Here is a 27,048-nt window from a genome sequence, read left to right as displayed (position 1 = left end):
TCACATAATCTGTCAGACAGCGTGTCTCCGAATTCACAAAATTCACTTAAATGACGTAAAGCAGCAACATATTCTGTTATTGACTCGTTTGGTTGACGAGTCCTACTGTCAAATCTAGCTCGACATAGAAACTTTGATGGTACAGGCGCATGGTGGTCTGTTAGCAATTTGCTCAGCTCGTTAAAGCTCTTGGTAGTTAGACTAGCTGGTGCGCATAAGTCCTTTAGTAGCCTAAATTGTTGAGGCCCTATGACTGTTAACAAAACAGCTCTCTTTTTGGCTTCTATCGTCACGTTGTTAGCTTCAAGGTAAAAGCTTAACCTCTCTAGGTAATCTTGAATGATTTCATCATTCGCATCAAATTCTTTTATTTGGCCATACAGCGCCATAATTCTAGAAATAATTAGCTAATAAGCTCTAGCAAACCTCTTTTTTGCGTAAGTAGGTGCTCTTTCTAGTAGATGTTTATCCTTCGTCGCCAAATGACGTGGATTGTAATGACTGACGAGAAGCCGCGTTGGTTGTTAACAGCCTTTATTATATACAGACGCCATCATGCAAAGAGAGAGAGAGAAATGGCGAGAGAGAACTATTTATAGATAACAACATGTAAGGGACATCACTCAAGATAACAATATAAATATAATACTAATACAGAGAGTGAGTTCCCTTGACCTCACAATTAACTCAATCTATTACAAGCTATAAAAGCTTATTATTATGAATGTTTTTATACATGTATTCTATTTTGACACGCGCATATTGCTTGTTAGAAAACTCAAACTGTAATCAGGATATGTGGTTTTACATGAAGGAAGGGAGACATGATTTTGCTATATTGTTACATGTGAGTTACATGAGTTCAAACCAATGGTTTTTTTTTTCAAACAGCCAATTATTTTAATTTACATTTTCTTGCTTTATTTCCATCACTTTAATGATAATTAAAAGTTAATCCAATGTGATGGTAAGCAGTTATATTAAATACTCAAATTTAAATATTAAAATACAACTTCAAAGTAGAGCTTCACCAGATCTACTATGACTGTTTATATTACAAAGGCACATTATAGGTAGCAATTCAAGACTAACTTTAATTCAAAATCACTAAAATAATTAAAATTTAGCCAACACAGAGAGGCAGAGATAGGAGAGTGAGTGATGGCTTACTCCAAAAGTTCAGAGTTCAAACTCTGGCCAGGTAATGCTTGTTAGTTGAGGACAACAATCCACCAAAATCAAACAACTGGTACCTAGTAGTTTGTTCTTGGATAGACAAATCCGGAAAGAAAAGCAGGCTGGAATCAGAGTAAATGGCTTGTTTGAAACAAAGTTTTTGAAGTACCAAATATTATAAAGCCAAATATGGTTGGTGGCGGTCTATGTTATATATGGTAACGTGACCTTTCTAAAAAATTCACCTAACTTTCCGTTATGTACATCTACTACAACTAAAATTAGTTATCTTAGCGCCAACTAAAATTTTGTTTACAAGTTTGCCACTATACTGAAATAACAGTTTTTTTTGTTTTTACTGATGTTAAGGAACTATTTTATTTAACTTGTTAAGCAATACTGTAATATATCAATTTTTTAATCAATGTAAATCTGTGAAGCATCACCATTGTTTGCTATAAATTCAAATGCTGAGTTTAAGAATACATAAAACTATCCAAGTAAATTCTATATGAAACAGCAAGCAATCCAATTCTTCTACAACAGGGGTCTCCAAACTTTTCAGTCCGAGGGCCGTATTAAATATCAAATTTCAGTTCGGGGGCCAGTTTCTTCCAGGCATGTCTTTGAATTTTCTGGGCAAAGTTTCTCAGCCATCAACAACAAACGATTGTTCCTTGGACAAAAAGATCTCCGCGGGCCGGATGAGAGGACTTCGCGGGCCGCATCTGGCCCGCAGGAAGTAGTTTGGAGACCCCTGTTCTACAAGGACATAAACATGTTAATAAGATATTAGCTTACCCATCGTGAAATTCTATAATATCAGAAGAAAGGTAATTCAAGGACACTCAATATGATACCACTCATTTGTTACCAATGGTGTATAACAGATGATGCTATACCTCATTTTGTGATTTCTGTGTGATGATTGGACCATATACAATGGCTGCTATTGTATGAACAGTTCATTATGTGAAAGATTTAAAGATAAAAATGATGAACAACGTCCATTAATTACTAAGACCAGCAGTGCAGTACAAATATCAGCACTGGATATCAGTATGGGCTAGCATCTACTCTTATGTACTTAATGTGTAGTATAATTTTCAGTAGGTTAGTGCTTAATTAAATTAGTTAATGCAGCTTGACTTAGTCACCCAACCCCCAACAGCTCAGGGGGTGCTCTGTGAAAATCTTGCGTGAGTATTGTTCAACCTCACAAAGCAGCAACACATACACTTTAACTTTTAAATTTTAACTTTCATATCACCTGCCATTCCTCAATAACATGGTTTGTTACAGAAATATAAACAAATCATTATACAGAAAATTGCTTGTTACTTTCACTCTTGACAATCCCATGTTATACAATTAAAATATCCAAAAATAAAGTAATGGAATAGTATTATAGTTTTGTACACCATCATGGCAAACAATGGCAGAGACTAATGTTGAAGAAAACAAAAAATAAACAATGAAAACAATATAAGAAAGTGTAACAGAACATTGCACACATACAAAATCTACTATAATAATAATGGCCATCAGTAACCATGTTAAATATGTACAGGATCGCCAATAATATTTAAACCCAATTTAAAGTCTTAAAAATGTTGTAAATAGGCACACAACACAAAACTCGACCTAAATAGACCATCAGGTTTGGAAGGGGAACTTAACTTTTGCTTTACTACTGATCAAGACATCGGCATATGAAGTGATAGTGTGGTCAGCACTATGCCCATCCGTCTTTACTTTCTATAAGGAGAGTTAGGTACCCATCAGAGCTGAGGGGACTCAGGGATGGTCTACTGACATGAACCCAGATTTTAACTCAAGACTTACAGGTTAGCAGTCTAGCTCTATACAGCAAGGCCCTTTGATAAGTAAAGTAGTAAAGATAGATCTAAATAAAATTTGAATGAAGTAGTTCTTTCTTCATATTCTAAAATTGGAAGATAAAGGAAGCTAATCTTATTGAAGATGCCGTCTTTAGTATTGTGTATCATTTTCCACATTCCATTTTTTTATTATATTTTTTTTGTGCTACAATCAATGAAGCCATTAGTGTTGTGAACCTTCCATAGTTTTAACTTTTTATGAACATTGTTGCATAATAATATTTTTCTATTTGTTTCATGTGACGTCATTCTTTTTGCCAGTGATAGTTTTTGTGCTACTTATATGTTTTCCATTGCGTTCTTGTCACAACCATAAACTCTTCTCCAGTTGCATGATTAAAGATGTGTTTCTACTTTCAAATATGCCTTTATTTTTATTTTCCATCTTTAAATAAAATTTATTTTTTACATTTAATACATCCAACATATTATTTTCAACAAAAGTCTGTATCTTTATGTTCTCCATATATTGCTGAAGATACTGATCTCATAGCCTCGGAAAATAAGTGACGGACAGAGAGAGAGAGAGAGAGAGAGAGAGAGAGAGAGAGAGAGAGAGAGAGAGAGAGAGAGAGAGGTACACACATGGGTTTTTATATATTAGGATATATATATATATGTATAAGTGAAGCTCCTCCGCATATCTCCTTCACCCTACACTGGGCTTCTACCTCCACCAACATCTTCAGTAAGCTCAAGCTGATTTTCAAGGTATTTACACTTTAAAACAAGTTTATTTCTTTGCATTATCCTGTATTTTATATATATATATATATATATATATATATATATATATATATATATATATATATATATATATATATATATATATATATATATATATATATAATGAGAGAGAGAGAGGGACAGGAAATACATACTTTGTAGTGTGACTGTGAGGGTTATTATTAGAAACTGTTTTATTTCTATAACAGAGATTTTGACCTTCAATTTAATAATAACTCGTTCCATCTGAAGTAACTGTTACTATACAAATCCACGTTCAGTTATAGCTAAGATTATTTATTATAGATACAAATCAATTTACTTCTAATCCTAACTCTACTGGCATCTACTATCCTATACACTTCTTCAGCTATCTAACTGTTCAGACTATTACTTTTTACTACTACTTAACAATTTACTAGACTCTAATCTCCTAAATAATTCAAGATCCAAAACTCAACTTGGGTGGCTCCTAACTGATAACGCTTCACTAACCAACTGACCAGTCAGTTCAATTCTATTTGATTGAGCTTTTCAATAGGTTCTAACTTTTACCTGCTCTAAACTGCTTGAACTAATTCAAAATATATCTAAGTTTGCATAAAAACATTGTAGTTTGCTTTGCATTGTGTAAGTAGTAAAGTATAGCAGACAATTTGTCATTCAAACTTCTTACCTCCCCCCCCCCCCCCCCCCCCGAAACCTTCTCGGGAGTATTCATCAACTCCCCAAAGTATTATGGCATTTGAATAAACGGTGTTGAACCGCATATGACTTTAAATTTTTTAATAAAATGTATATAGAGAAGAATTGCAAACTCCTGGGGTGCCGCCCTTGCAAAATTAAAAAAATATTTTTCACAGAAACCTCCCCTGGAGTGTTCTAATCAACTCCCCAAAGTTTGATGGCTATTGGATCAACTGTGTCAAACCGCAATCGATTTTATATTTAATAATCGCACCCTACCGTGACGCTCCCCTGCGAATTTGAAAAAAAAATTTCCCCGCAGAAACCTCCAGAGGGGTATTCTCAACAACTTCCCAAATTTCCATGGCAATCGGATGAAAGGTGTAGTAATGCTTAAAAGACAAACAAATAAACAAACACACATACATTGCTTTATACTTTATATTTATATATATCGATAGGCCCCTATGTAAATCGTTATACATTTATGTGGTTATTTACTATTTAGTAGTGGATCTATTTACTAATACTGTGTAGACTTTGGGGACCTATTAAAGTAATTAGTATTTATAGTAATTATGCCTATGCTATAGTTTACTAACATAAGTCATAAAACGTTAAGACTTAAACTTAAAGACAATGTGAATTTAGGTGTAGGCCAACTTACTTAAGATTACTTGGACTATCATTAGATATGTCTTAAAAGTTACTGATAAATTAATAACACTACTAAAGTTCAAGAAGTATATTAGTATAGGCATTGGGCCTAATTAATAATTATTACCAAGGCCTAAGCCTAATTAATTAATTATTCAAATGATTGTGATTAGCTTACCTGCCCTTTGTATATAAATCCATGACGCTCTGCTACAGCTTGGGCGATCTCCTCGCCACCCTTTACGTGTACGGCCCATAGGTCAGTGAAGTGCTTGCCCACAATTTCCACGATTAGAAAAAATCCTAAAACCAAAACTTTAACAACTTGAATAGATCCATGCATTGTGTTGGTAAGGGCCGGTCGGGTGGAAGAGATAGGAAATAGTTCCTATCTCTTAATGTCGCCGTTCCTTGTTTTGAGGAATCAGCTTCCTCGACTTAGACTATTTTTATTTTTTGTTATCGACATTGCTGATTGCTGTCATCAATGAATCACGTTTTCGGTTTACCATGACAACCATTTTCCAACCATTCATTTTTTTTAATTAAATCCCTAAATTATAGGTAATTAATAACAATTATTAAGTGATTCACTATAAATACAATACATAGTATTAGTACATACATACATATGCTATAGTCTAGACCTATACCAATGGTGAATCCTTAGAAATAACGCATTCATATTTCATTATCTATTAAATCAGCAACACGGTTTAACCATTCTCCATAGTGTATGAATTCACTGCTACAAACATGGAATCGACAAGAGATGGAACATTATAGGCTGACCTCCCTTTCTATCTCTCTTGCTTTCCCTTCGGTTCGTTCCCTAAAACTGGGACGAGTTTTGCGTTTGGTTGATGTTAAAGCGGCCTTCGATCGATTGCAAGGTACTGTGGGCGCGTTCAGAATTCGTTAACAACAGACATACTGAGGCTGCGTTCTAGTCATTTCATTTTTACAAGGAATCGCGGGAGAGTAGGCCAGTGTTGTCGGTTCACGCAGTGTAGCAGCAGTGGTCGTAGAGTCGTAGGCAAAGCATATAAAGTATACGCATAGATACAGTTCAGGTGTGCGTGAGGTGTATTATTAGAAATAGCTAGAACTAAGTCAAAAGCTGGGCTGCCATGACAGTGCTGGAAACTTAGGTCTATGCCTACTTAGATAAAATAAAAATATTTTGAAAAGCTATAGTAAATGTAAAGTAGGCCTATTGTAAAAGCTACAAATTTAATTCAGACAGACGTTCTTTTATTTATTGGTGAATAACGACATTGAAAACATAAACATTTGATAATCATAATTTATTCGATAAGGGGGCTCCCATAAACTCCAATAATTAGAGGGAGAGGGTCGTAGTTTTGTGACGAGGGGCGAGAGTGAGGTGGGGGATGGGTCAGAAAGTGTCATGACACACTATTTGATTTTTTTTTAATTAATGTTAGTCTAACATTATTAGAAACTAAATTATAAAAAAATTTCAAGCGTTTATTTAACTTGCTTTATCTTTCTTTTATCTGTCGTGCTCAGTGTTTCTTTCAGACTTTTTAAAAATATAAATTCCATTTCGTTCGGGGGGGGGGTGCAGTTTGCTACCCAGAGCTTCTTAGCGGCTATCTTTGTATGTTCCGTTGATTGTGGGTCCTGCAGAGTAAGGGGTACTACTTAATTCAACTGTCAAAATGCAACAGGGTGTACGGATGACACAAAGCAATAGAGCACCCTGCAATAGAGATTGCACCCGGTTACCTATGGTGCTGTACTTACGTAGGGTTAATTACGTACATTCAGGGCTTTCGTATATCACGCCCAGCATAAAAGATCCGAGAAAGATACCTTTTGTGTCGCTCACATTTTAACTGTCTCAGTTTTATAAAACAATGTGATACTTCTAAAAATAAACAATTTGTAATGCGTTGATGAAACCCTTAAACGATGTTTTGTCCCCCTGGTATGTACGACTAGGTCGCAGTAACGCGGAGGAGGACGCTAGTTCGTATAAAAACTATTTAGCATGCCATGGTGATTGATGAGATTTTGATGTCTATGATGGAATTTTTAAATCGGATTATTTGCTCATTGTGGTGATGTTATGAAACAAATTGCAGATCTGTCCTTTGAGTCAGTAACTTGGCAAGCCAAATTGGATCGCAGGCAAAAAAAAAATAAAAAAATGAACGTAACAATGTGTGTATACTTAAGTGGAAGATTAATACTAAAGGAAACATTGATTAATTTTATTTTAAAAATTAAATAGACTTTTAACTAAGTTAAATTGTATGTCACAGCACATTGTCATCGATTCTTTACCTACATGAAAAGTTTGAAACAAACCGATCCAGTAGAAGTGATCTTTGAGAAATCGGAAATAACGTAAAGTACTATTTCTGGTCACCGAAAATCACTGAAAATTTGACAGAATCAAGATAGTAAGATCATATATTAATGAAACGATACTAAGGTTATTTGTATATTAGAAACCAGAAATTACATGTACCATTTCCGGTTATCGGAAATCGCTCAAAGTTTAATGAAAACTACAAATTTGATATACAACGTATATATGAAACGGTAACTGAAGCAGTACTCGAGTTACCGGTTTAATTACATAGTTAAACTGACAGGATTTTTTTTTTAAACTTATTTTTCCGGCACCGGAAGGTTATAAATCTCGATTCAGATTTGTACACGATTACAATGCATCTTTTATATTCCGAATACGATAAAGTAGGAAGGTGTAAAATTATGAACAGTGTCAAAATATTTGTTAATTGTTTAGCACAATTACATGACTTCCTCAATAAGTATACGAGAAAGTAATTAACCTGCTCAACACCTGTTATTTCTCAATAACACGGTTGGTTACACAAATGACACAATCATCAGAGTCTAATCATTAAACAGAAAATAGCTTGTTGCTTATTTTCCCTCTCCTGGCGAACAACAGCACTAAGTGAGATAATTAAATAAAATACACAAAGTAGGAATAGTATCACGTAAGAATATATAGACTTTCTACCTTTGGAACAGGGTGTTCCCCAAGGATCTTCTCCATTGGGTAACACTATGTAACATCTGCTTAGGCCACAAAACCACTGTATAATTGTTTGATACTGCACCCCCCCCCCCCACACACACCACGACCAAATTTAATACGATAACATATGGATTTTAAACAAATGTACCCGGGATCGCGGCGTTTTATAACCTTATATTATTATATTATATATTTGCAATAAAAATAACTTATAGCAGTACTTTTTATTAATATTCTTGATAGCAGGAGTTTAGTGAATTAGAAAACAATGTAAGTAAAGCATCGCTCCATACCACTTCCAACACTACCACCCTACAGAGTTTCTTCCAGGCATCTCTTCGGGAGGGCACCCCCCCCCCCCCTTCCACCCTATAGAATTCACATTATTTTTTTTTATTTCATTAAACAACTAATTGCAAATTTTACGAAGATTGATTATTCCAATCTATTTAAGCGTCGAAGAACTTAGGTTGAAACTGCGTTTAACTTTCTTTGACTTTTCTCATTTCTACTTTTAAAATAAATCCTTTTAAATATGCAATAGTAGTGTTAAAAATAACTTAGCAATGCCCTATTTAATAATAAATACCCGTCAGACTTTTTTCTCCAGGGGGGGGGGGGGGCACTAGATATGTTCGAGGGCGGGGGGGGGGGGGGGGGGTCGGACACTGGTGAAATTATGTTTTCTATATAAATTCCATTTCGTTCGGGATGGGGGGGGGGGGGGGTAGGCGGTAGACTTTCTTCGGCCTGGAAGAAACTCTGATACCCGGCCGTGTGCCTCGGGAAATGCGCAAAAACGCACTAATGAACGGCATCGTTTATATGTGACGTATTTGCTTTGTCTACATCAGACCTGAATGAAATATTTATGATTAGTCATTATTAATTAATTTTTACAGCTATTTGAAAACAGAGTTTGTAGTGAAACAACAGGGGAAATCATTAGTATACATTCCTAACGCAGTTGCGACCCTTTTAATAAGTAAAATTGAGCTGAGTTGGTGCGTCATTTTAGAATAGAGTAGAGGGTCTGGCTTTTTGTGACGATGGGGATTGGAAGGTAAAATCTTCCCAAAAAGCATGACATCATTTAGGTCTACATCAAGGCCAATAGATGAACCCCAACATATTTGTCTATTCATAGATTACATACAAAAGAACCTAGATTCATCATAAAATTATGGCATATTTTAAAGTTATTAGTCCCGTGTATTATGTTTATTTATGCTAACAGAATAGAGGGTGGGTGATTTCTCATTTTGTCATAGGAAGAGTTTCTTCCAGTCATCTCTTCGGGGTCCGCCCCCCCCCCTGAACGAAAAGAAATTTATATAGAAAATATATACTTGTCCGCCCCCCCCCCCCGAAGAAAGTCTACCCCCCCCCCCCCCCCCCCCCCCGAAAATTTCAAGTGCCCTCCCGGAGAAAAAAGTCTGGAAGAAACACTGGTCATAGGGTACTATTGTCCCTTTCACTTCGTGTGTGCCGTGGCGACACTGGATGTGGTAACATGTAGCACTATGATTATGTCTATATACTGGATTTATTTCACTTAAAAATCAGACTTTTTTTTTAAAATTATTTATACAGTTTGGTGTCGCCTCCATGAATGGTGTCACTCGGTGAGCTCCGCATTCCCCTCCCCCCGCCTTGTGACGCTTCTATTTATATATATGCGTGACAATTGTTTACTTATTTCCAAATACTAACTTTAGTACTCCATCCGATGTTATTCCGTAACAACGCTTTTCGTTAGGCCCTATAGTGATTTAGATAATAAGTGCATTATTATATATTTAAAGAAAATTTAAAGAAAATAATTGTTTTTTCTACTTTTTAGGGCATTATTATATAAAAGCTTGTAATCAAACGTTATTTTAATTTTACTAATTTTGTTTCAATACTTACAAGTTTTCGATCCATGACGACAGATAGTCGTGGTTAAATTAAACAAAAAGCGTGTAAAAAAAAGTTGACGTCAAGTGAAATCCAACCATTCAAAATAGCAGAAATTTTGCGAAAAAAAAAAGAACATAGAAAATCCAAGACATTGTTATAAATACACTATAGCTGCATACCCGTGCTTCGCCACGGTGAATCTGTTTTAAATGTGCCAAGTTGGGAACAGAGAAAAACCAAAACCAAACACAAACACAACGCAAACGAAACACGCAACACACATACAAACACAAAAGAAAACGCAAACACAACGCAAACATAGTGCCGATATTTCTTTCTGAACCTTCGGGGGTGGTCGGGAAGGCGGACTAAATTTTCCAGATGCATTGGTCTTTATATTTTTAAATATAGATTCTATTTCGTTGGGGGGGGGGGGGAGGAAGGGGGTAGACGTGCCCCCCTCCAAGAGATGCTTGAAAGAGAGGAGTCATCCATTTATGACGTCCACAAAAATTTGGGCTTTTAGACCTCTTCCCCCCCCCCCCCCCGTCCACTTTCGACGAATTCCCCCCCCCCCCCCCTTTTTGTGTGGATGTTCACAACAATTTAGTAGACCTCTCAAAACACGCTGCAAAATTACTAATTCATTTACATGCAATGTTTACATTAACTAATCATGTAATTTAAGGATTTGATATTTTCGGTAACATCTCTAGGCCTAAGTAATAATTGGTAGTTAAACTTTTCAAGATGTCCGTAAGTCTACGGCGTGTTAATTTACCGTGTGAATGTGCCAAGACTATCTAAAATTGTTCTTTATTGAAAGAGTAATCGCGCATGGACGCTGTATACCCTGCCTCTCGATTTTAAAGGCTTTTTACTTACTATTTGTTATAATGTCAGAGATTGCAGGCAGTCATGCATCTTTTTTAAAAATTGAAGATGCTGTAGACCGAACTTTTTACTGTCATTTGTGGCCGTCTTTATAGCTATCAACGACCATATGGGTTCGGGTAAATTCGGCTTATCGGCATGACGTGATTATATTACTTTTACTCAACTTTACGCTGCTTGTGTTTCCATAAAAAAACCGCCTCTCCCCCCTTTTTTGAATGATCGCGCTGGCCGTTAGCCCTACACGCCTGACTAAGCGAGCACATTATACACGCGCTGATATAAAAATATCTAATTGTAATGTGGTTATTTAGAGTTTTTTACTTGAAAATAAAAATAAAAATGACTAGATCTACATCATCTTAGGCTTTGACACTAAATAATGATGTAGGCCTACTACTTAGTTACAATTGTTTGAAAATCTTTAAAAATAAACTTGAAATACCATGAATTGTTTTAGAACATTGCCGCGGTCACTGCCCCATCCCCTCCCGCTTGTAAAGAATCGCAATTGTCAGTATGGAAATTGCGCTAAAAAGTTGCTTTTTTTCCTAGGCGGGCGGTCTACAGCTACATTTCTGGTACATTTACCACGAGAACTGCCGTTTAAGTTTAATGTATAATCTACATTTTATATGCATTTTAAAATTTATTTTTTAAATTATCAAATGTAAGTATTTTGTAGTTTAACTCACGAGCCCCCCCCCCCCCCCACAGTCCACAAAAGTCGACTTTATTCGGAAATAAAAATTATATACTTCATTATTAATATATATTTCAATCAGAGTTTCTTCCAGGCATCTCTTCGGGAGGGCACCGCCCCCCCCCCGAAGAAAGTCTACCGCCCCCCCCCCCCCAACGAAATGGAATTTATATAGAAGATATATACTTTTGACAGTGTCCGCCCCCCCCCGAAAATTGTTGTCCACCCCCCCCCCCCCGAAAATTTCAATTGCACCCCCCCCCCCGGAGAAAAAAGTCTGGAAGAAACGCTGATTTAAAAGTGCCCCCCCCCCCCCCGAGATCCCTGCTACTAACTAGACCTACAGCACAGACGTTACAGTAATACACCACTTTTTGTTCGTGAGACAGAGTTTCTACAATTTTTTATCATTTACTAGATCTAGATTCCATCAAGATCTATTAAGTATTGTTTTAGTATGCACTAACGATAAAACGCACTGCCAGACAGAGTATCAGTCAATGGAGAGTTTAGATCTAGGTCAATACTTATTCTAGATCTAGATCTAGAATCTAGATCCGAATACAAGATCTAGATTAGACCCATAAACAGTGGCGTAGGCAGGGGGGGGTTAGGGGGGTCATAACCCCCCCATAGACGGTATATAGAAAAAGTATGGGGGGGGGGGGTGCAAATCGAAAGTTTGAGGGGGGGGGGGTGCAAATCGAAAGTTTGACGGGGGTGCAAATCGAAAGTTTGAGGGGGGGGGGGTGCAAATCGAAAGTTTGTCCCCGGGTAAAAATTTGGACCCCCCCCCCCTTGAGACGATCCTGGCTACGCCACTGCCCATAAATCTAAATCTAGACTAGATCTATATCTAGATTCTACTAGATTCTAGATCTAGACCGCTACCCCTAGTTAGATCAGGAATCCAGAAAATATAGATCTAGATCTACATCTAGAATCTAGATCTCTGGATCTAGAATAGAATTATAATCTATGACCCTAGGCCCTAGGCTTAGCCTAACAATCTTTCTCAAATTTTTCAGAACTCTTTTGACATAGAAAAACATTTTTTTGAGATTACATCAAGATTTCTAGGATCTAGATCTAGTCTAACTCTAACACTAACTCTAAGTCTAGATCAGAGATCAGAAGATCCAGACACTCTAAGAAATTAAATTAGATCTATATCTAGATTCTAGATGGATCATGGATGGATTCAAATTCATTCAAGGATTCCAATAAAACTCTTTCAACTTCAATAATTCTAGATCGAATGTTGTAGATCTACTGTAGACTACTCACTCAGTCAGTCAGTACAACTGTCGTAGTCGTAGAGTCGTAGAGTATTATTATTAGGCTAATTATTATTATTTAACTATTTAATATGAATATGTAGTATTATTTAGGTTTAGGCCTTCCTCCCTGGTCTAGATTATAATTATATTATTTAGGGGCCCTAAAGTTAAAGTAGATCTAGAATCTATGTTTATTCGAAGTGACTACTCGGAAGATTTTTCTCCCGAACGTCTCCACTTAGTCTGCAAAAGATAGCTCTGCGCATGCGCAGTGACCTATGGCTAGGGTTAGGGCTAGAATGAGGGTTAGGATTAGGGTTGGTGTTAGGGTTCTGCGATTGTAAACACGCATGCGCAGTACCATCGAAAACATCGCAGCGGAGGAAAGTCGTAGTTTCTCTCCATTGCGCATGCGTATCTTTTTTGGGCTAGCATCGGCCATGTTTATTTTCTAGCAGGAAAACTCAGAACTATTGAGTTTAGTATTTTCTGCCAAAAGATCTTTTTCTGAGTAGGCCTAATCACTTCTTTAATTTTAATAGGATATCGCCTAGCTGTACTTTTAGGTCTAGCTGCTAGATCTTTCTACACCTACTATAATAATACTACTACTGACTTAACTACTAGACATCTAGATCTATCTGTGTATGGCAGAAATAAGATTAGGACTCATTAGTACAGCAAAATTTGGCAAAATGCATATATTCGAACTTTGCCATAGATAATCTTCTTAACCAGACATTGTATTATTATTGTTTGGGGATTTTTTTTTATACTGATAGATAAAACAATATCTTTGGAAGCTTCATGGGCAATATTTTTTGCGGAATTTGTTTTTGACGATATTTTATGCCTCGGTGAAGGACGCGAAGTATGCAAATCGTGACAGAAGGGATCTACTTGAGTTAACATGTACTTATAAAATTAGAACAATTCTTTTTCATAATTTGATTGCTTTAAATGGATTTTTTACATTAAGAAATAAATGCTGTAAATCATAATGTAATAAAAAGTTATTTTTACCATTTTTAAACTTTTATATGAAAAAAACCCAAAAAAAGCACATTGATTTATGATACTTCAGCATCATGGGAAATGCAGATTTTAATAACTTTACAGGAATAAAAATTGTAGGTTTAAACTTTAAAGCATGTATTATGATATCAGTTTAGGTAAATCTATTTAAATTTGTAAATTTTATATTTTATTTTGCTGTAGATGTAATTAAATTTTTTTAAACATTAGTCTGTTGTGAGGAATAGATCTTCGCACAATCTTCATGCGAGTCTGTTTTTTTGCAATAGTATCGAGGGCTAATTCCAAAAAAATCAAGTCCTTCCTAATCTAATGTTTATTCTTAGATAAAATTGGGGACAATTGATGGAACACATGAGAGATAACGAATTACTATTTCTTTAAACCGCAGAATTTTTTTTTTAGTTCCAAGTTAAAGATACCCTTTGCTTCCCAACTATTCACAGGGCAGATAAGGGTCGGCGTGGTCGAGTCTGTAAAGCTAAACTAAACAGTCTGGAGTTCGAACCCTCAGGCAGATGAGGCCGGTTAGTTGGAGACAGCCACTCTTCTTGGAGAGACAACTCCAAAATCAAACAACTGTTGCCTTGCAGTTTGTTCTTGATTGGATAAATACTCCAAAAATCCAAAAAGAAAAGCAGGCTGAAATCGGAGCAGAGTTTCTTCCAGGCATCTCTTCGGGGGGGCATTGCCCCCCCGAAAATTTTTTACCGCCCCCCGAAGGAAATGAAATTTATATAATTTATACAGAAAATATATACTTTTAACAGTGTCCGCCCCCCCGAAGAAAGTCTACCGCCCCCCCGAAAATTTCAAGTGCCCCCCCGGAGAAAAAAGTCTGGAAGAAACACTGAATCGGAGTCAATGGCCTCAATGGCGCTTAACCAGTTGACACGTATACTTAATTGTGGAGGAGGGGATCCCTTCCAACACTAAAATTAAGAATGAAGTTATTTTTTTTACTTGTCATTTTCTTGACGGGCATATTTTTGGAACTAGTGCAATTTCTGATAAGTTATTTTTGGTTGCTCTTTGTAGATGTGCCAAAGTTTTAATCACTTTTTTATTTTATAGAACACTCTATATATCATCTAAATATCATCTAATAGATTTTTAAAGATGTTTTATTTTTTTTAAATTGTTAAATATTTAAGAATTAATGTCTCTTTTCATATAACTATTAGTTATTGGATGTTTGATAAAAACAGGTTGAGTTCAGATGTTTAAGCAGGATATTGAATTGGTTGTGACTGTGAAGTTTTTACCACTATGTCGAAATCTAAACTTTCAAATCTTCTGAAAGGCAAAAGTGTTCCAAATGTGAGTATTGTTGTTCACATTCTATATTATTTATAGTTGTTTTTCTTATACTTGACTTAATGATTTTGTTACTTTTATATTTAGATAATATTCTCTTTCCTTCTTCGTTTTCTCTTCACGTTAAAGCCTAGGGTCACAGTTCTCTTCTTAAATTCCAGCACTTTTTTCTTCCTCCACACTTTACAAATTCATTTTTATCTGCATGTTTTTTTACCATTAATTTTCATGCCAGTGCTTGCTTAGTGATATTGTTCGTTTATTTTGTTTTAGAGTACTTTATTTGCAATATCTCCTCATGCATGTCAATTATTGAGATTTGACATTTTATATATATATTTTTCAAATTTTGTTTTACTTAAAAATGATCATGATTTAAATTGTTTTAAGTAAATAGATGCTACAACTTTATCATTTACACTGGCCAGGACAATTTCTTTATATAGTTTCTAGTTGCATCTGGACAACTGATAAATAACAAAGAAGCAATACTAATACTATGGATCTTGTTGTACAGTCTCCATGATTTTATTTAAACAAAGCATTTGTATTTTTATCCACTCATACCACTTTCTTAAATGAATATCACTCTCTGCTCTTTCCCAATCTATTCAGTCAGTGTACCTTGATAACTTCATCCTAACTGTGACTCTGGTTCACCTTAATAGCCTTAAAAGTGCAATGTTGCTACATTTTGTTTAAGTGACACTTGTAGAAAAGTTTTTTTATTAGTGACGTTCACATACATTTGTGGTAATAAACTACCTCACTGATCAAACCTATTATATACCCTAGAAAAGGTGTCAAGGTCCATTATTGGAATAGTATTCTCAAAAGGACTAAGCTGAGTTAATAACTGTAGTCCATGAACTGTATATTGTTAAAGTAAAACTAATGTCTAATTCAATCAGCACTTATGTCTATATATTTTAATATGGCAAATGAAAATTTTATTAATAAACATAAAAATTGTAATAATAAGCAAAAAAATTAGTACTGATCATGTCATGATTTATGAGACTGCATGGTCAGTCAGGTTTCAAATTTTTTCGATATATAGCTCAAATAAGGAGAATTTCACTCACAGTCACTTTTTGGCCCCAGCCATGAGAGCAGAAGCTGACCAATAGTTTATCCATAAGGTCGATTCATTTACCCAGGTCTATGGCAAAATTGAGCCAGATATACAGAGCCAAAATACCCTTAAAATGGTTTTGCAAATAATCGTTTTTCACCAAATTAACAGTGTTAATTAGGGAATTCGGACTGGTCACTTCTAAAGCCCTTCCAAAGTTTTCACGAAAATAACGCTTGTTTTTTAATTACCCCGCTGTAATTCTACGACATCAGGAGTTATGTTTGGGTTTGTACATCCAGACATTGCAAGCTGTTTTCATTGGATATATTTTAGACATTTATTGAAGCAAAAAGATATAGTTGCAGTTTCTTCCTATAGTTGATTTTTGCTTTAAAATTCAAGACCATAAGTTTATTTGATGTTTAAAAAAAAGCAAAAAAAAACATTTTAATAACAAGGTTTTTACGTAATATTGCACTAAAAGGGAGAAGATAAATTATTTTCTATAAATATACAATAATAAACTAATATTTAAATAACTATAAAGAAAAGCATGGGTCACTATATTATCTATTGGATACCTTTACTAATATTTTGGAAGAAACACGAGCTTTTCATTATAGTTATTTTAATAGTAGTGTATTATCATAAAGAATTTTATATATTTTAACCAGATTAGTGCATATGCCTCACCATGGACAAAACAGGATAAAGATTTAATGAAAGCAGTTGAGCTAGGAAATGTTAAAAAAGTTGCTACTTTGTTGTTCAAAAAGGCCATTATCACTACAAAACTTGGACCAAAAGGAAAATCTGTGTAAGTTTTTTAAACCCTTTTTCAAGTGTAATGAGTGGTTAAGGCTTTGTGGGTCAACTTGCAACATCTTATTTTAAGTTTTCATTTAAAAACTTTCTAAAAATGTAGTTTCTGTATAGGTTTCATGCATAAATGTTTAGATTTTGTTTCTTTTGTTTAATAAGAATACTCCATGTATAAACATGTCAAGACTAAGACTTTATTTTTAAACAAAATTAAAGACCATCAGATTTACTTTTGTTGTCTATCCCCAATACAATGTACCTTTAGTAGTCTTGGGTTGTATCGTTCACTTCAGTATCTCATTATAGCATTTAGGTGTGTCATTGCAAAAAAAATTAAGTTGAACAGGTTGTTTACAGATGAAATTGATCTTTAAAATATTTTTCTACTTTATATACTTCCACTTTGTAAAGTGGTTGTTTTATAAAGACCATCGGATTTACTTTTGTTGTCTATCCCCAATACAATGTACCCTTAGTAGTCTTGGGTTTTATCGTTCACTTCAGTATCTCATTATAGCATTTAGGTGTGTCATTGCAAAAAAAAATTAAGTTGAACTGGTTGTTTACAGATGAAATTGATCTTTAAATATTTTTCTACTTTATATACCTCCACTTTGTAAAGTGGTTGTTTTATAGACGAATCTAATCATTTTTATATTTTCAACTCTATTTAGATTCCACTGTGCATGTGAAATTGGAAATAAACAAGTTGTTGATTTAATTTTATCTAAAACTCAAGATGTCAATGACACAACTTGTCAAGGTCAGGTATTATTAGGGAAAATGTTTGATGCAAATTGAAGCTCATGTTTTTAAGTTTAATGTTTGTTAGAATTGAGTTATTGCCAAGCATTTGTGTTAAGAAAAAAGTAAAATGTAATCAACAAATTTGTTTCAATTCATCTCTTTCTTCAGTTTTGTTTGATTAAATGTTTATTTTTCAATTGATAAATTGATTTCTCCTAGGTATCACAGCATTACAGTCTGCTTCAGCTAGAGGTCATGCCTACACAGTGGAAAAGCTTTTACAGGTTAAGTTGATAAAAAAGATTACTATTTTAAGTTACATTAAAATGTAATCAAACATGCTTACACATTTAAAAAAAAATCAATATTTAAGATCCTTTAATTAGTATTAATTTGACTGGTGTGTTACATAAAGTTTTATTTGTCGTTAATAAAAATGAATAATGATGAAACTTTTATGTAGCAACATGCAAGTGTAGACCAACGAGATAGCAATGATATGACAGCACTACACCATGCATGTGCGGGACAATATTTAGACTGTATACGTATTATATTGCATGCTAATGCAAATGTACAGCTTGTAGATCAGGTATATGATAAGTTCATTACACATTTTGCTATGAATAACTTAAATTTGGAATTGAATAAAAACAATATTAAAAGTTGTTATTCATGGATTCATCAGTTTACTCATAAAATAACTTTGTTAATAGTAGTTTCAAAATTGTCTTTTTTGCTTGTAAATTTTTTAAATATCTTAAATTAAGCATGAAAATAAAATAGTATATTATTTCCTTAGGGTGGAAAAACACCACTTCATTACTCTGCTCACAAAGGGGGTCCAAACTGTGTACAAATCTGCAAGTGGCTACTAGAAAGAGGTGCAATTGTTGACTCGCAAGATAAAGATAAAGTGTAGGTTTTTATTACAACATCTAGCCTCAATAAAAGCTGTATTTATAATTAAAATGAGATGCATCTTGTGTATTTGGGCGTCAAAAAATCATTAATATTTTTAAATTATAAGAAATATTTCAATAACAGAATCAACTTTCAATCTTTTAGTACACCCCTTATGCTAGCTGCAAAAGAAGGACATAAAGAAGTTTGTGATTTTTTACTCAGACGTGGAGCAAACCCACAGCTCAAAGATAAAGAAGGTATCTTATTTGTAGTTTCCATTATTTTAGAACATTTGTGTATGTAGGTGTAATTATAGAAATATTTAAATAAAATACATTTAATTTTACAGGTTTTGTAGCTTTGGAACTTGGCTTAAAAAAAGGTCATAAAGAACTTGAAGATGTTTTTGAAAAAGCTTCATTGAGGTCTTTTGAAAGTAATTCTGAAAGAGGTAATTTAAAAAAATCAAATGAAAATATTTATTTTTTAATTTACACAGCAGTTTTAATAATTGTCTTGATTGAAATGGTTATTTCATAATTAGTGACTATATGGCTGGGTCCAGGAAGTTGACAAACCTGCTTAAAATTCTAATATCTATACAAAATATAGACTGTGTTGCCAGATGCTGAAAACTTTAAGAAGACCAAACATAAATTAAACAGATTATAGTGTGACCACTGCCCTATACTGCCATAACAACCTGCTACACCTGGAAAAGATATACCACTAGCTGAAAGAGATTCCCTACAGACTGTTACCCACCTTAAAAAAAAATAGCACCATACTACTTCACACACTCTTCAAGAAAATGTGAGATGAAGAACAAATACATAGAGTGGAAGGAGGGACTACTCATAAAACTTCCAAAGAAAGGCAATCTTAGTGCATGCCCTAACTATAGAGAGATAACACTTCTGTCCATCCCAGGCAAATACTTTAAAATACTATTATTAAACAGGATGAAGGAAGCGGTAGACCCCAACTTTGAGATCAACAGGCTGGCTTAAGGAAGGAATGATCATGTGTAGACCAAATTGCTACCCAGTGCATCAACATTGAACTATATTAAATTCATAGATATCGAGAAGGCCTTTGATAACCTGTACAGTCAATGGGGAAATAGTTGAGACACTATGGGATGCCATAGAAAGTAGTGAACATCATCGTGTCCTCAAAATGTAGGTCTGAAAAGTAGAGTAGTGCATGGCCAGCAGGGCCTTCCCTGTATGGACTGGAGTAAGGCAAGGTTGCCTGCTTGCACTATTCTTCTTCCTGCTGGCAATTAAGTGGATATAACATTGGCAGAGGAAGCCCTAGAAGAAGTGGATAGTTTTACCTACTTTGGCAGCATTGTTGATCAGCAACACACTAGTAAAGCCTATTTTACTCTATGGAGCTGAGACATGGAGAATAACTGCCACCTACAAGAAGAAAATACAATCATAAACTCATGCCTCAAAGATCCTGACCTAACACTATTAGAAATGAGGTACTATGGCAACACACTAACCAACTTTCAGCTGAAATGGAGGTGGGTAGGCCACACTCAAGAAGCCTGTATCCAGCATAACAAGACAGGTCCTCGCTGGGGATCCACAAGACCCAGAGATGTGACCTGGAAGAAGACACCAAGAAGATTGGATACACCTGGGGACAATAGGAGAGACAAGCCCTGGACAGAGATGCCTGCAAAGCTCTTATCAGCTGCCTATGAACAAATATCTTTCATCTCACCCACCACTGAACATCCCACAACTCCAATCCCTCTTCATTTGTCAAAGCATTCACTTATAAATGTCACTTAATTTGTTTTTTAGACGAGTTTTCACTGTCAAAACTGTTGCTGTTTTTGTTTTTTATTATTACTTACATTTACATTTTAAATGTGCACACAAATAATTAGAAATAACTAAAATTCCAGAATCACTATCCTTACCCCCCCTCAAATTTTTTACTCTTGACTAACTTGCCAGTCCTCTTTACTCCTTTATGGATGACAGAACCTCAACCATTATCTTCACCATCGTCTGCTCCTCTGTTTTGTCTTTTATTTTTATTATTTTATTTAGTTCCTTGAGAAGACTATACCCCAGGTCGTCTTCAGCTCCCCTGGAGGCTCCACTCAAGCGCCTGACACATCATATTTGTATGTGTGTTTTACAGTATGTACCCCACCCAGCGCCACTTGGAACTGTGCTGCCATACAGCCATGCCTTGTCCTTCACCACAGGTCTATGTTAGGCGCTTTTGGCTTAAGCTGAAAATAACTTATTGGACAGTGTGATCAGACAGAAGAGCACATGATTGCTATCTGGAAGTCACTAGTTTAGATCCCAGGCTCTTGTTTACAGGAAATCTCAATTTTTAATTGACTAATGAATTCTGTGAAGAATAATACGTTCTTTATTTATTCCTATTTTTTCAGGCAGTTTAACTTCTCCTAGTGAGTCAGGCTCTATGCTGCAGGATCATGTATGCCTTTTTTTTCCCTGTTTGAAACCAAATTATAAGTTTAAAATCTTAATAGTATCATATAGTAGAAGCTTACATAAGTTTTAAAAAATAACTTTTTATACCATACTCATTTAGCTAGATTATATTTTGGAATTACAGGCAGATTCAATAAATATGTTACCTCTGCTACGCAGTCACACGGGAAGAGGTATAATGAGCAATCATGAGGTCAGTCTACTACAAAATTAACATTGAATGACTTAGAATAAGTCACCATGTCTCTCAAGAAATTTTTTATGTTTTCAAGTAGTTTATAACATGTATTGTGTAGTTAATTTTAGCTTTAATGCTTCCACAGAATGTTAGTCGAACAGATATTCATTCACTGCATTCATTTCATTCAATGGATGATGCTTTATTATCAAATCAAAGAGACTCTCCTGATCAAAGCTACAAGGTATTAAATAAATTACTGTAACATTTATTTGAAATTGTCTTTCCCTGTCTCCCCACCATGGATTTGTTATTAATTGTTAGTTGCTTACTCAAATATTTGTGGTCATTTGTAGCAAGAATTATTTCTCATTTAAATTTGCACATAACTTTTGGTACAAGTTGGAACCTTGAAATCTTCACACTTTTTAACAGTTAAAAACTTTCATAATTATCATGTTAAATTAAAGTTAATTTTCAGGAATCCTTAAGTAGTTGTTTGAGTTAATGACATTTTTTGGCAGGAATTGAAGGAGGAACACGAACAGCTGAATAATGATTACAGTACTTTGTCGATTGAGAATCTTCGACTCAAGGATAAAGTGGAATCATTGCAACAGAAACTTGCAGAGAAAAGGCTGCAGGAAACTCATTTGGTAATTTATAGGTTTTTTACATTTTAGCATTAAAATGATAAAGTACAGACCTTTACAAAGAGCTACCTCAGACAGATACTCAGGATCTGCTGGCCTGACACAATGAGCTGCACACACCAATGACAGGACAACTTTCTGCTGGTGAAGAAATTAGGAAAAGCATATGTAATTGGATAGAAAACACACTGCCAAGACCACCAGCCAATATCAAGAGGCAGGTATTGAGGTGGAAGTCGCAAGCAAAAACAGTCAACCAAGAAACATCTCTAGTTAGATTGAGAAAATGATATAGGACAAAGATTTTTGGTTAGCGGCCTATACCCCAGCAGGGCAGTGATATAAATGAAAATATGAAGTTACAGGGATGTGACTTTTCCTAAATTTAGAGGAAATCCAATTTTTTCCCCTTTCAGCTGCAATGTTCCTCCACTGATTTCATTTTTGCAGAATTTTTCTTCAGATTTTCGTTTTTTGCCTATTTTTTACGAAGTTTTAAAAACTAGAAAAAAAACCCGGAAAAGACCTCTACGGAAATGGCATTTAAATAGAGTTACATTACTTTCGTCAAACTGACACTTGAATATGCGCATTTCTTTTCAATTGGATTTGCGCTAGGTCTTAGGGTGCTAGATTAAGATAAAATGTACATCTAGGTCAAGATTCAGAATTTCTGCAAATTTCAGAATTTTTCAGAACGGACAATTTTTTAGTCTAAATTTTCAGCTGATATTATCAGTTAAATTTTTATCAAAAACACAAGAAAAAGTAATCTAAAATAATGCTGTTCTTCACATGAAACTTCCATCTCCCAATGACGTCCACATTTTTTTTTTATTTTGAATCCCCCCCCCCGTGTGTTGACGTCATAAATGGATGACCCCTTATCTAGCTACTGTTATAGCCTAATTTATCTGTCAGCTTACAATTAATCTAAATCTAGGTTCTTTACAGTTGAAGACTAACACTTTTACCAAGTCAGTCTTTAAAAGAATATAACTTATATAATAAGGAATAATTGAAAACTAGACTAGATTTTCATCATCACTCCTTTATGGCCCCTGGGGAGCAAAGGGCTGCAACCACACATCTCCAGCGGACTCGGTTTTGGGCTGCTCCTCTGATCTGTGCCCATGTGAGCCCAGCTGTTTTTGCCTCTTCCTCAACCGTTCTCTTCCATGTTTTCTTTGGCCGGCCCACCCTCCTTTTCCCCTGGGGATTCCAGTCCAATGCATGTTTTGCGATGTTTTCTTTTTCTTTTCTTAACGTGTGTCCGATTTATCCCCATTTTCGGGCCTTAATATCTTTCTCTATTGGCTGTTGCTTTAAAATTTGCCACAGGTCTTTGTTTGTTATTTTGTCTGGCCATCTTATTTTGAGTATATGACGTAGGCATTTGTTTACGAACGCCTGTAGCCTATCAGTATTTGTCTTCGTAACCCTCCAGTGCTCCGAGCCATAGAGTAGCACTGCCTTCACATTTGTGTTGAAAATCCCAATTTTGCTCCGGAGTGACAGGGCCGTGGACCTCCACATTGGGAGCAGCGAGTTGAAGGCACATCTAGCCTTGTTGATACGGCATTTTATGTCCTCGTCTGCTCCCCCGTCCTTATTGATCACGCTTCCCAGATATGTGAATGTGTTTGTTTCTCGTAAATCTTCTCCATTCAGCTGTATCGGCAGGTCCTGGCTGTTATTGATTCTGATGACCTCTGTTTTGTTTTTATTGATTTTTAGTCCAATTTTGGAGGCTTCTTCAGACAGCCGATTTAGTTTGACTTGCGTGTGTTGATGCTTATGAGATAGTAGGCAGATGTCATCGGCAAAATCAAGATCTTCCAACCTTTTTGTGAAACTCCACTGGATTCCTGTGTCGTTTTTTGTGGCCCTCAGCATGATCCAGTCGATCACCATCAAGAATATCATTGGCGATAGCATACATCCCTGTCTTACTCCCGTCGTCACCCTGAATGGTTTTGTTAGTTTTCTCTTGTGTATTACCTGACTGGTGGAGTCTTCATATAGTTTCTGTGTGATAGATATAAATTTTTTGGGTATTCCATAGTGGCTCATTAACTTCCAGATAGCATCTCTATTCATACTGTCAAACGCCTTTTCGAAGTCGACAAAGGTCATGTATAAGGGGGATTGCCACTCAAGGGACTGTTCAACAATGATGCGTAGCGTGGCAATGTGGTCAGTACATGACCTGTCCTGACGAAAACCAGCCTGTTCTTGTCTCAGCTTTTTGTCCAAGGCATCTCTAAGTCTCTCTAGGATGATTCTTGTCAGCATTTCATATAGGGTTCTGATGTTCCAGGTCCCTAATCTGGTTTTGGTCTTGGGCGTTAGGAGATTTGTCAGCAAACTAGCTTCCGTTAGGCTTTCACTAGTAGGCATCATGGGCTCTTCTAGAGAGGACCCCCCTTGACCAAGTTGGTGTTGGATTTGTGTACTTGCAGTTTCTGTAGCGGTATATTTTTTTACGAGATAAGGTTGCTAGCCTTATGTTTCAACCCCCAACCTGGAGGATCAGGGTGTTAGCTTTGGTCTGATCCCTACCCGCACAGACCTTCCCAGCTTGGTTGAACCTACCAGGAGTTTACACTCCCGCTGGTATAGCTCTGGGGGTGGTCAGGATACACAAGCTGCCAAGACACGACAAGGCTCTAACACCAGATGGCAGAGACTAGATTTTAGTACAGTTTAAATGAGCTGAATGTTAAAATAAAACTTAATTACCACTTTCGTTACATTGTAAAAAAAATTTTTTGTTTGTTTATAAGGTAAACATTAAATTGCAATTAGACAAGACTTTCAGTATTATTTAAGAGTAACATAAACTTCTTTTATTTAAAATATTAGCTTAATAAAAAAATTAATTAGTACAGAAATGGTGTGATACTGCTTTAACTGCAATAAAAAAATAGATAAAACATTAAGTTCTTGTCTGAAGAAAATTTCCTAATTTTCTTTTCCTGGTCCGATCACATCGTTGAATTATTTTCCAAGTGTGTAAAAAATTATTTGTGCTGATTTTCTCTCATCATACTCACACTGAATTTGAGATATATTGCTGTTTCTAAATCTGGACTTATTTTTTTTATAGTTGCAGTATGTCGCTAATTTGCTATATCAGGCAATATAGGACCATTCAGTTGTAGTCCAGGTCATTTTACTAATTTTACTGACTCATATTTCTCTAAATATTCACACACCAACAATAGAATATCACAAACTAAACATGTGGACATGCAATGAGATGTAGACTCACTTGCAAAATTTATGAAAACTATAGTTTTAGATGTTCAGAAGGTCAACTAATACATACGCATATTTCTCATTTGACATATTTTTGCTATATATACTCAAAGCAAAAACTGTCCTAAATGACAGTATTCAGCCATTCTATATTCTACCATGCTCAATGCAGCTGCTGTGAATACTCAGTGTCACAGCCGTGGGTACCCATTGCCACTGGTGTGGGTACTCACTGCTGTTGTTGTTGGTACCCACTGTTTCTGCTTTTGCAGCACTGCTGTGGTACTCAAATGATACTGCTACTGATACCCAATGACAGTACTGTAACTACATAGTGCCACTGCTGTGGGTATTTAATGCTGAAGCTGTGAGTACTCAGTGTTAAAGCTGTGGGTACTCATTGTTACTGCAGTTGGTTCTTGGTGTCGCTGCTGTGGGTACTCAGTATGACCACATAAATTTCTACTTGATTGTGACCATTGGTACCAATATGACCGTCTGGTGTAACCAATACACAACAACTGGGAACAGTAACATTAATGTAGGCCTACCTATGCACATATGCTAAGCACAAAAATGGTATATCACATTTTAGTGACAGTCGGCGTTAATGGGTATAACATTTTCCTTTGCATTGGAAAAATAAAAATATGTCCTACACTTTGTCTTTTATTCTTTTAAATTAGATGTAATCCATAGGATGATAAATAAAGAGCAATAGTATTTTTTTATGCAAATGATTTACCACAGTCCAGTTAACACTTTGTTCTATAATTTTCTTGAAACATGATGTTGATTTTATTAACGGTTATTCACTTTTTGAATAATTTTATTCTCAAAAGTACTTATAAAAAATCTTTTGAGTTTATTAGCCTTTTAAATGTTACTGCTCCAGAAGTATTTGTATTGTATTTACTTTACTACTTTTTTAGGAGCCAACACATGAATTTAAATCTAAATTTAACTATGATCAACAGTTTTGTGCCAAAAACTCATTTTGATGTATTAAACTTTATTTAAACAGTATTTCAATTTATTAAAAAATTAATCATGAATGTGTTATGAAATTTTGTACAATAATGTGTACCTAAAGATTGAAAACATGCTTTTTTTCTTGGATATCAATATTAATATACGTATCATTTACTTTTTTGTGTTGATTTCTTGATAGTATTTTGGAAGATGGCTTTCAGGATGTAAAGTCTTCAGGCAAGTATCTTGCTAATAGGACTTTGTTTTTTCATCAGATAAACACATTGAAAGAACAGTTGCTAGCTGAGCAAAAAAAAGTGGAATTGCTAGAGAGTTTAGTGAGGAATCAAGATTTGCAGGTACAAAATGTTTAGTTGTTTATAAATGATAATGTCAAGATTCTAAAAACATATAGTTTATTCATTTATATCTGCGATTATTTTATTTGTAATACCTTATCAGTAATAGCATTGTTTTTAAACTCATATAGGGACCAAACAGACTAAAAGAAACTACAGAAGACATCAAAATGATTGAAAGTGTTGAAGAAGATGATACTGATTTCTTAGGTTTAGCCTTTTTTTTTTTTTATTACATTTTCAGTAATATATTTATTAGAAC

The 27,048-nt window shown here is 35.2% G+C and overlaps 2 protein-coding genes across 11 annotated transcripts in view; one reads left to right on the top strand and one right to left on the bottom strand.

Annotated features, from left to right (window-relative positions):
- Positions 1–6,082, bottom strand: part of LOC131946592 (furin-1) — a 96,253-nt gene extending 90,171 nt beyond the window's left edge. For 2 of the 7 annotated variants that reach the window (XM_059307469.1, XM_059307470.1), the window contains exon 1: positions 5,326–6,082. In XM_059307469.1, the coding sequence (XP_059163452.1) occupies positions 5,326–5,490 (165 nt within the window). In that variant the 5' untranslated portion in view covers positions 5,491–6,082. The remainder of the gene's footprint in view (positions 1–5,325) is intronic. The other 5 variants (XM_059307464.1, XM_059307468.1, XM_059307465.1 and 2 more) reach the window with 5 other exon arrangements.
- A 6,670-nt stretch (positions 6,083–12,752) lies between these two features.
- LOC131946595 (ankycorbin) overlaps positions 12,753–27,048 on the top strand; it is a 29,584-nt gene continuing 15,288 nt past the window's right edge. For 2 of the 4 annotated variants that reach the window (XM_059307475.1, XM_059307473.1), the window contains exons 1-15: positions 12,753–12,980; positions 15,210–15,321; positions 17,071–17,213; positions 17,893–17,981; positions 18,185–18,249; positions 18,429–18,557; positions 18,768–18,883; positions 19,034–19,128; positions 19,221–19,322; positions 21,300–21,346; positions 21,488–21,556; positions 21,687–21,785; positions 22,066–22,197; positions 26,703–26,786; positions 26,918–26,996. In XM_059307475.1, coding sequence (XP_059163458.1) covers positions 15,271–15,321; positions 17,071–17,213; positions 17,893–17,981; positions 18,185–18,249; positions 18,429–18,557; positions 18,768–18,883; positions 19,034–19,128; positions 19,221–19,322; positions 21,300–21,346; positions 21,488–21,556; positions 21,687–21,785; positions 22,066–22,197; positions 26,703–26,786; positions 26,918–26,996 — 1,300 coding nt within the window. In that variant the 5' untranslated portion in view covers positions 12,753–12,980; positions 15,210–15,270. The remainder of the gene's footprint in view (positions 12,981–15,209; positions 15,322–17,070; positions 17,214–17,892; positions 17,982–18,184; positions 18,250–18,428; positions 18,558–18,767; positions 18,884–19,033; positions 19,129–19,220; positions 19,323–21,299; positions 21,347–21,487; positions 21,557–21,686; positions 21,786–22,065; positions 22,198–26,702; positions 26,787–26,917; positions 26,997–27,048) is intronic. The other 2 variants (XM_059307474.1, XM_059307476.1) reach the window with 2 other exon arrangements.

The sequence above is a fragment of the Physella acuta genome, unplaced genomic scaffold (genome assembly GCF_028476545.2).
Source record: "Physella acuta isolate Inbredline_101_S28 unplaced genomic scaffold, ASM2847654v3 ptg000565l, whole genome shotgun sequence".
In the NCBI taxonomy this organism is placed as follows: domain Eukaryota; kingdom Metazoa; phylum Mollusca; class Gastropoda; family Physidae; genus Physella; species Physella acuta.
Note: the sequence above shows the minus strand (reverse complement) of the source record. Positions and strands in the feature narration are given on the sequence as shown.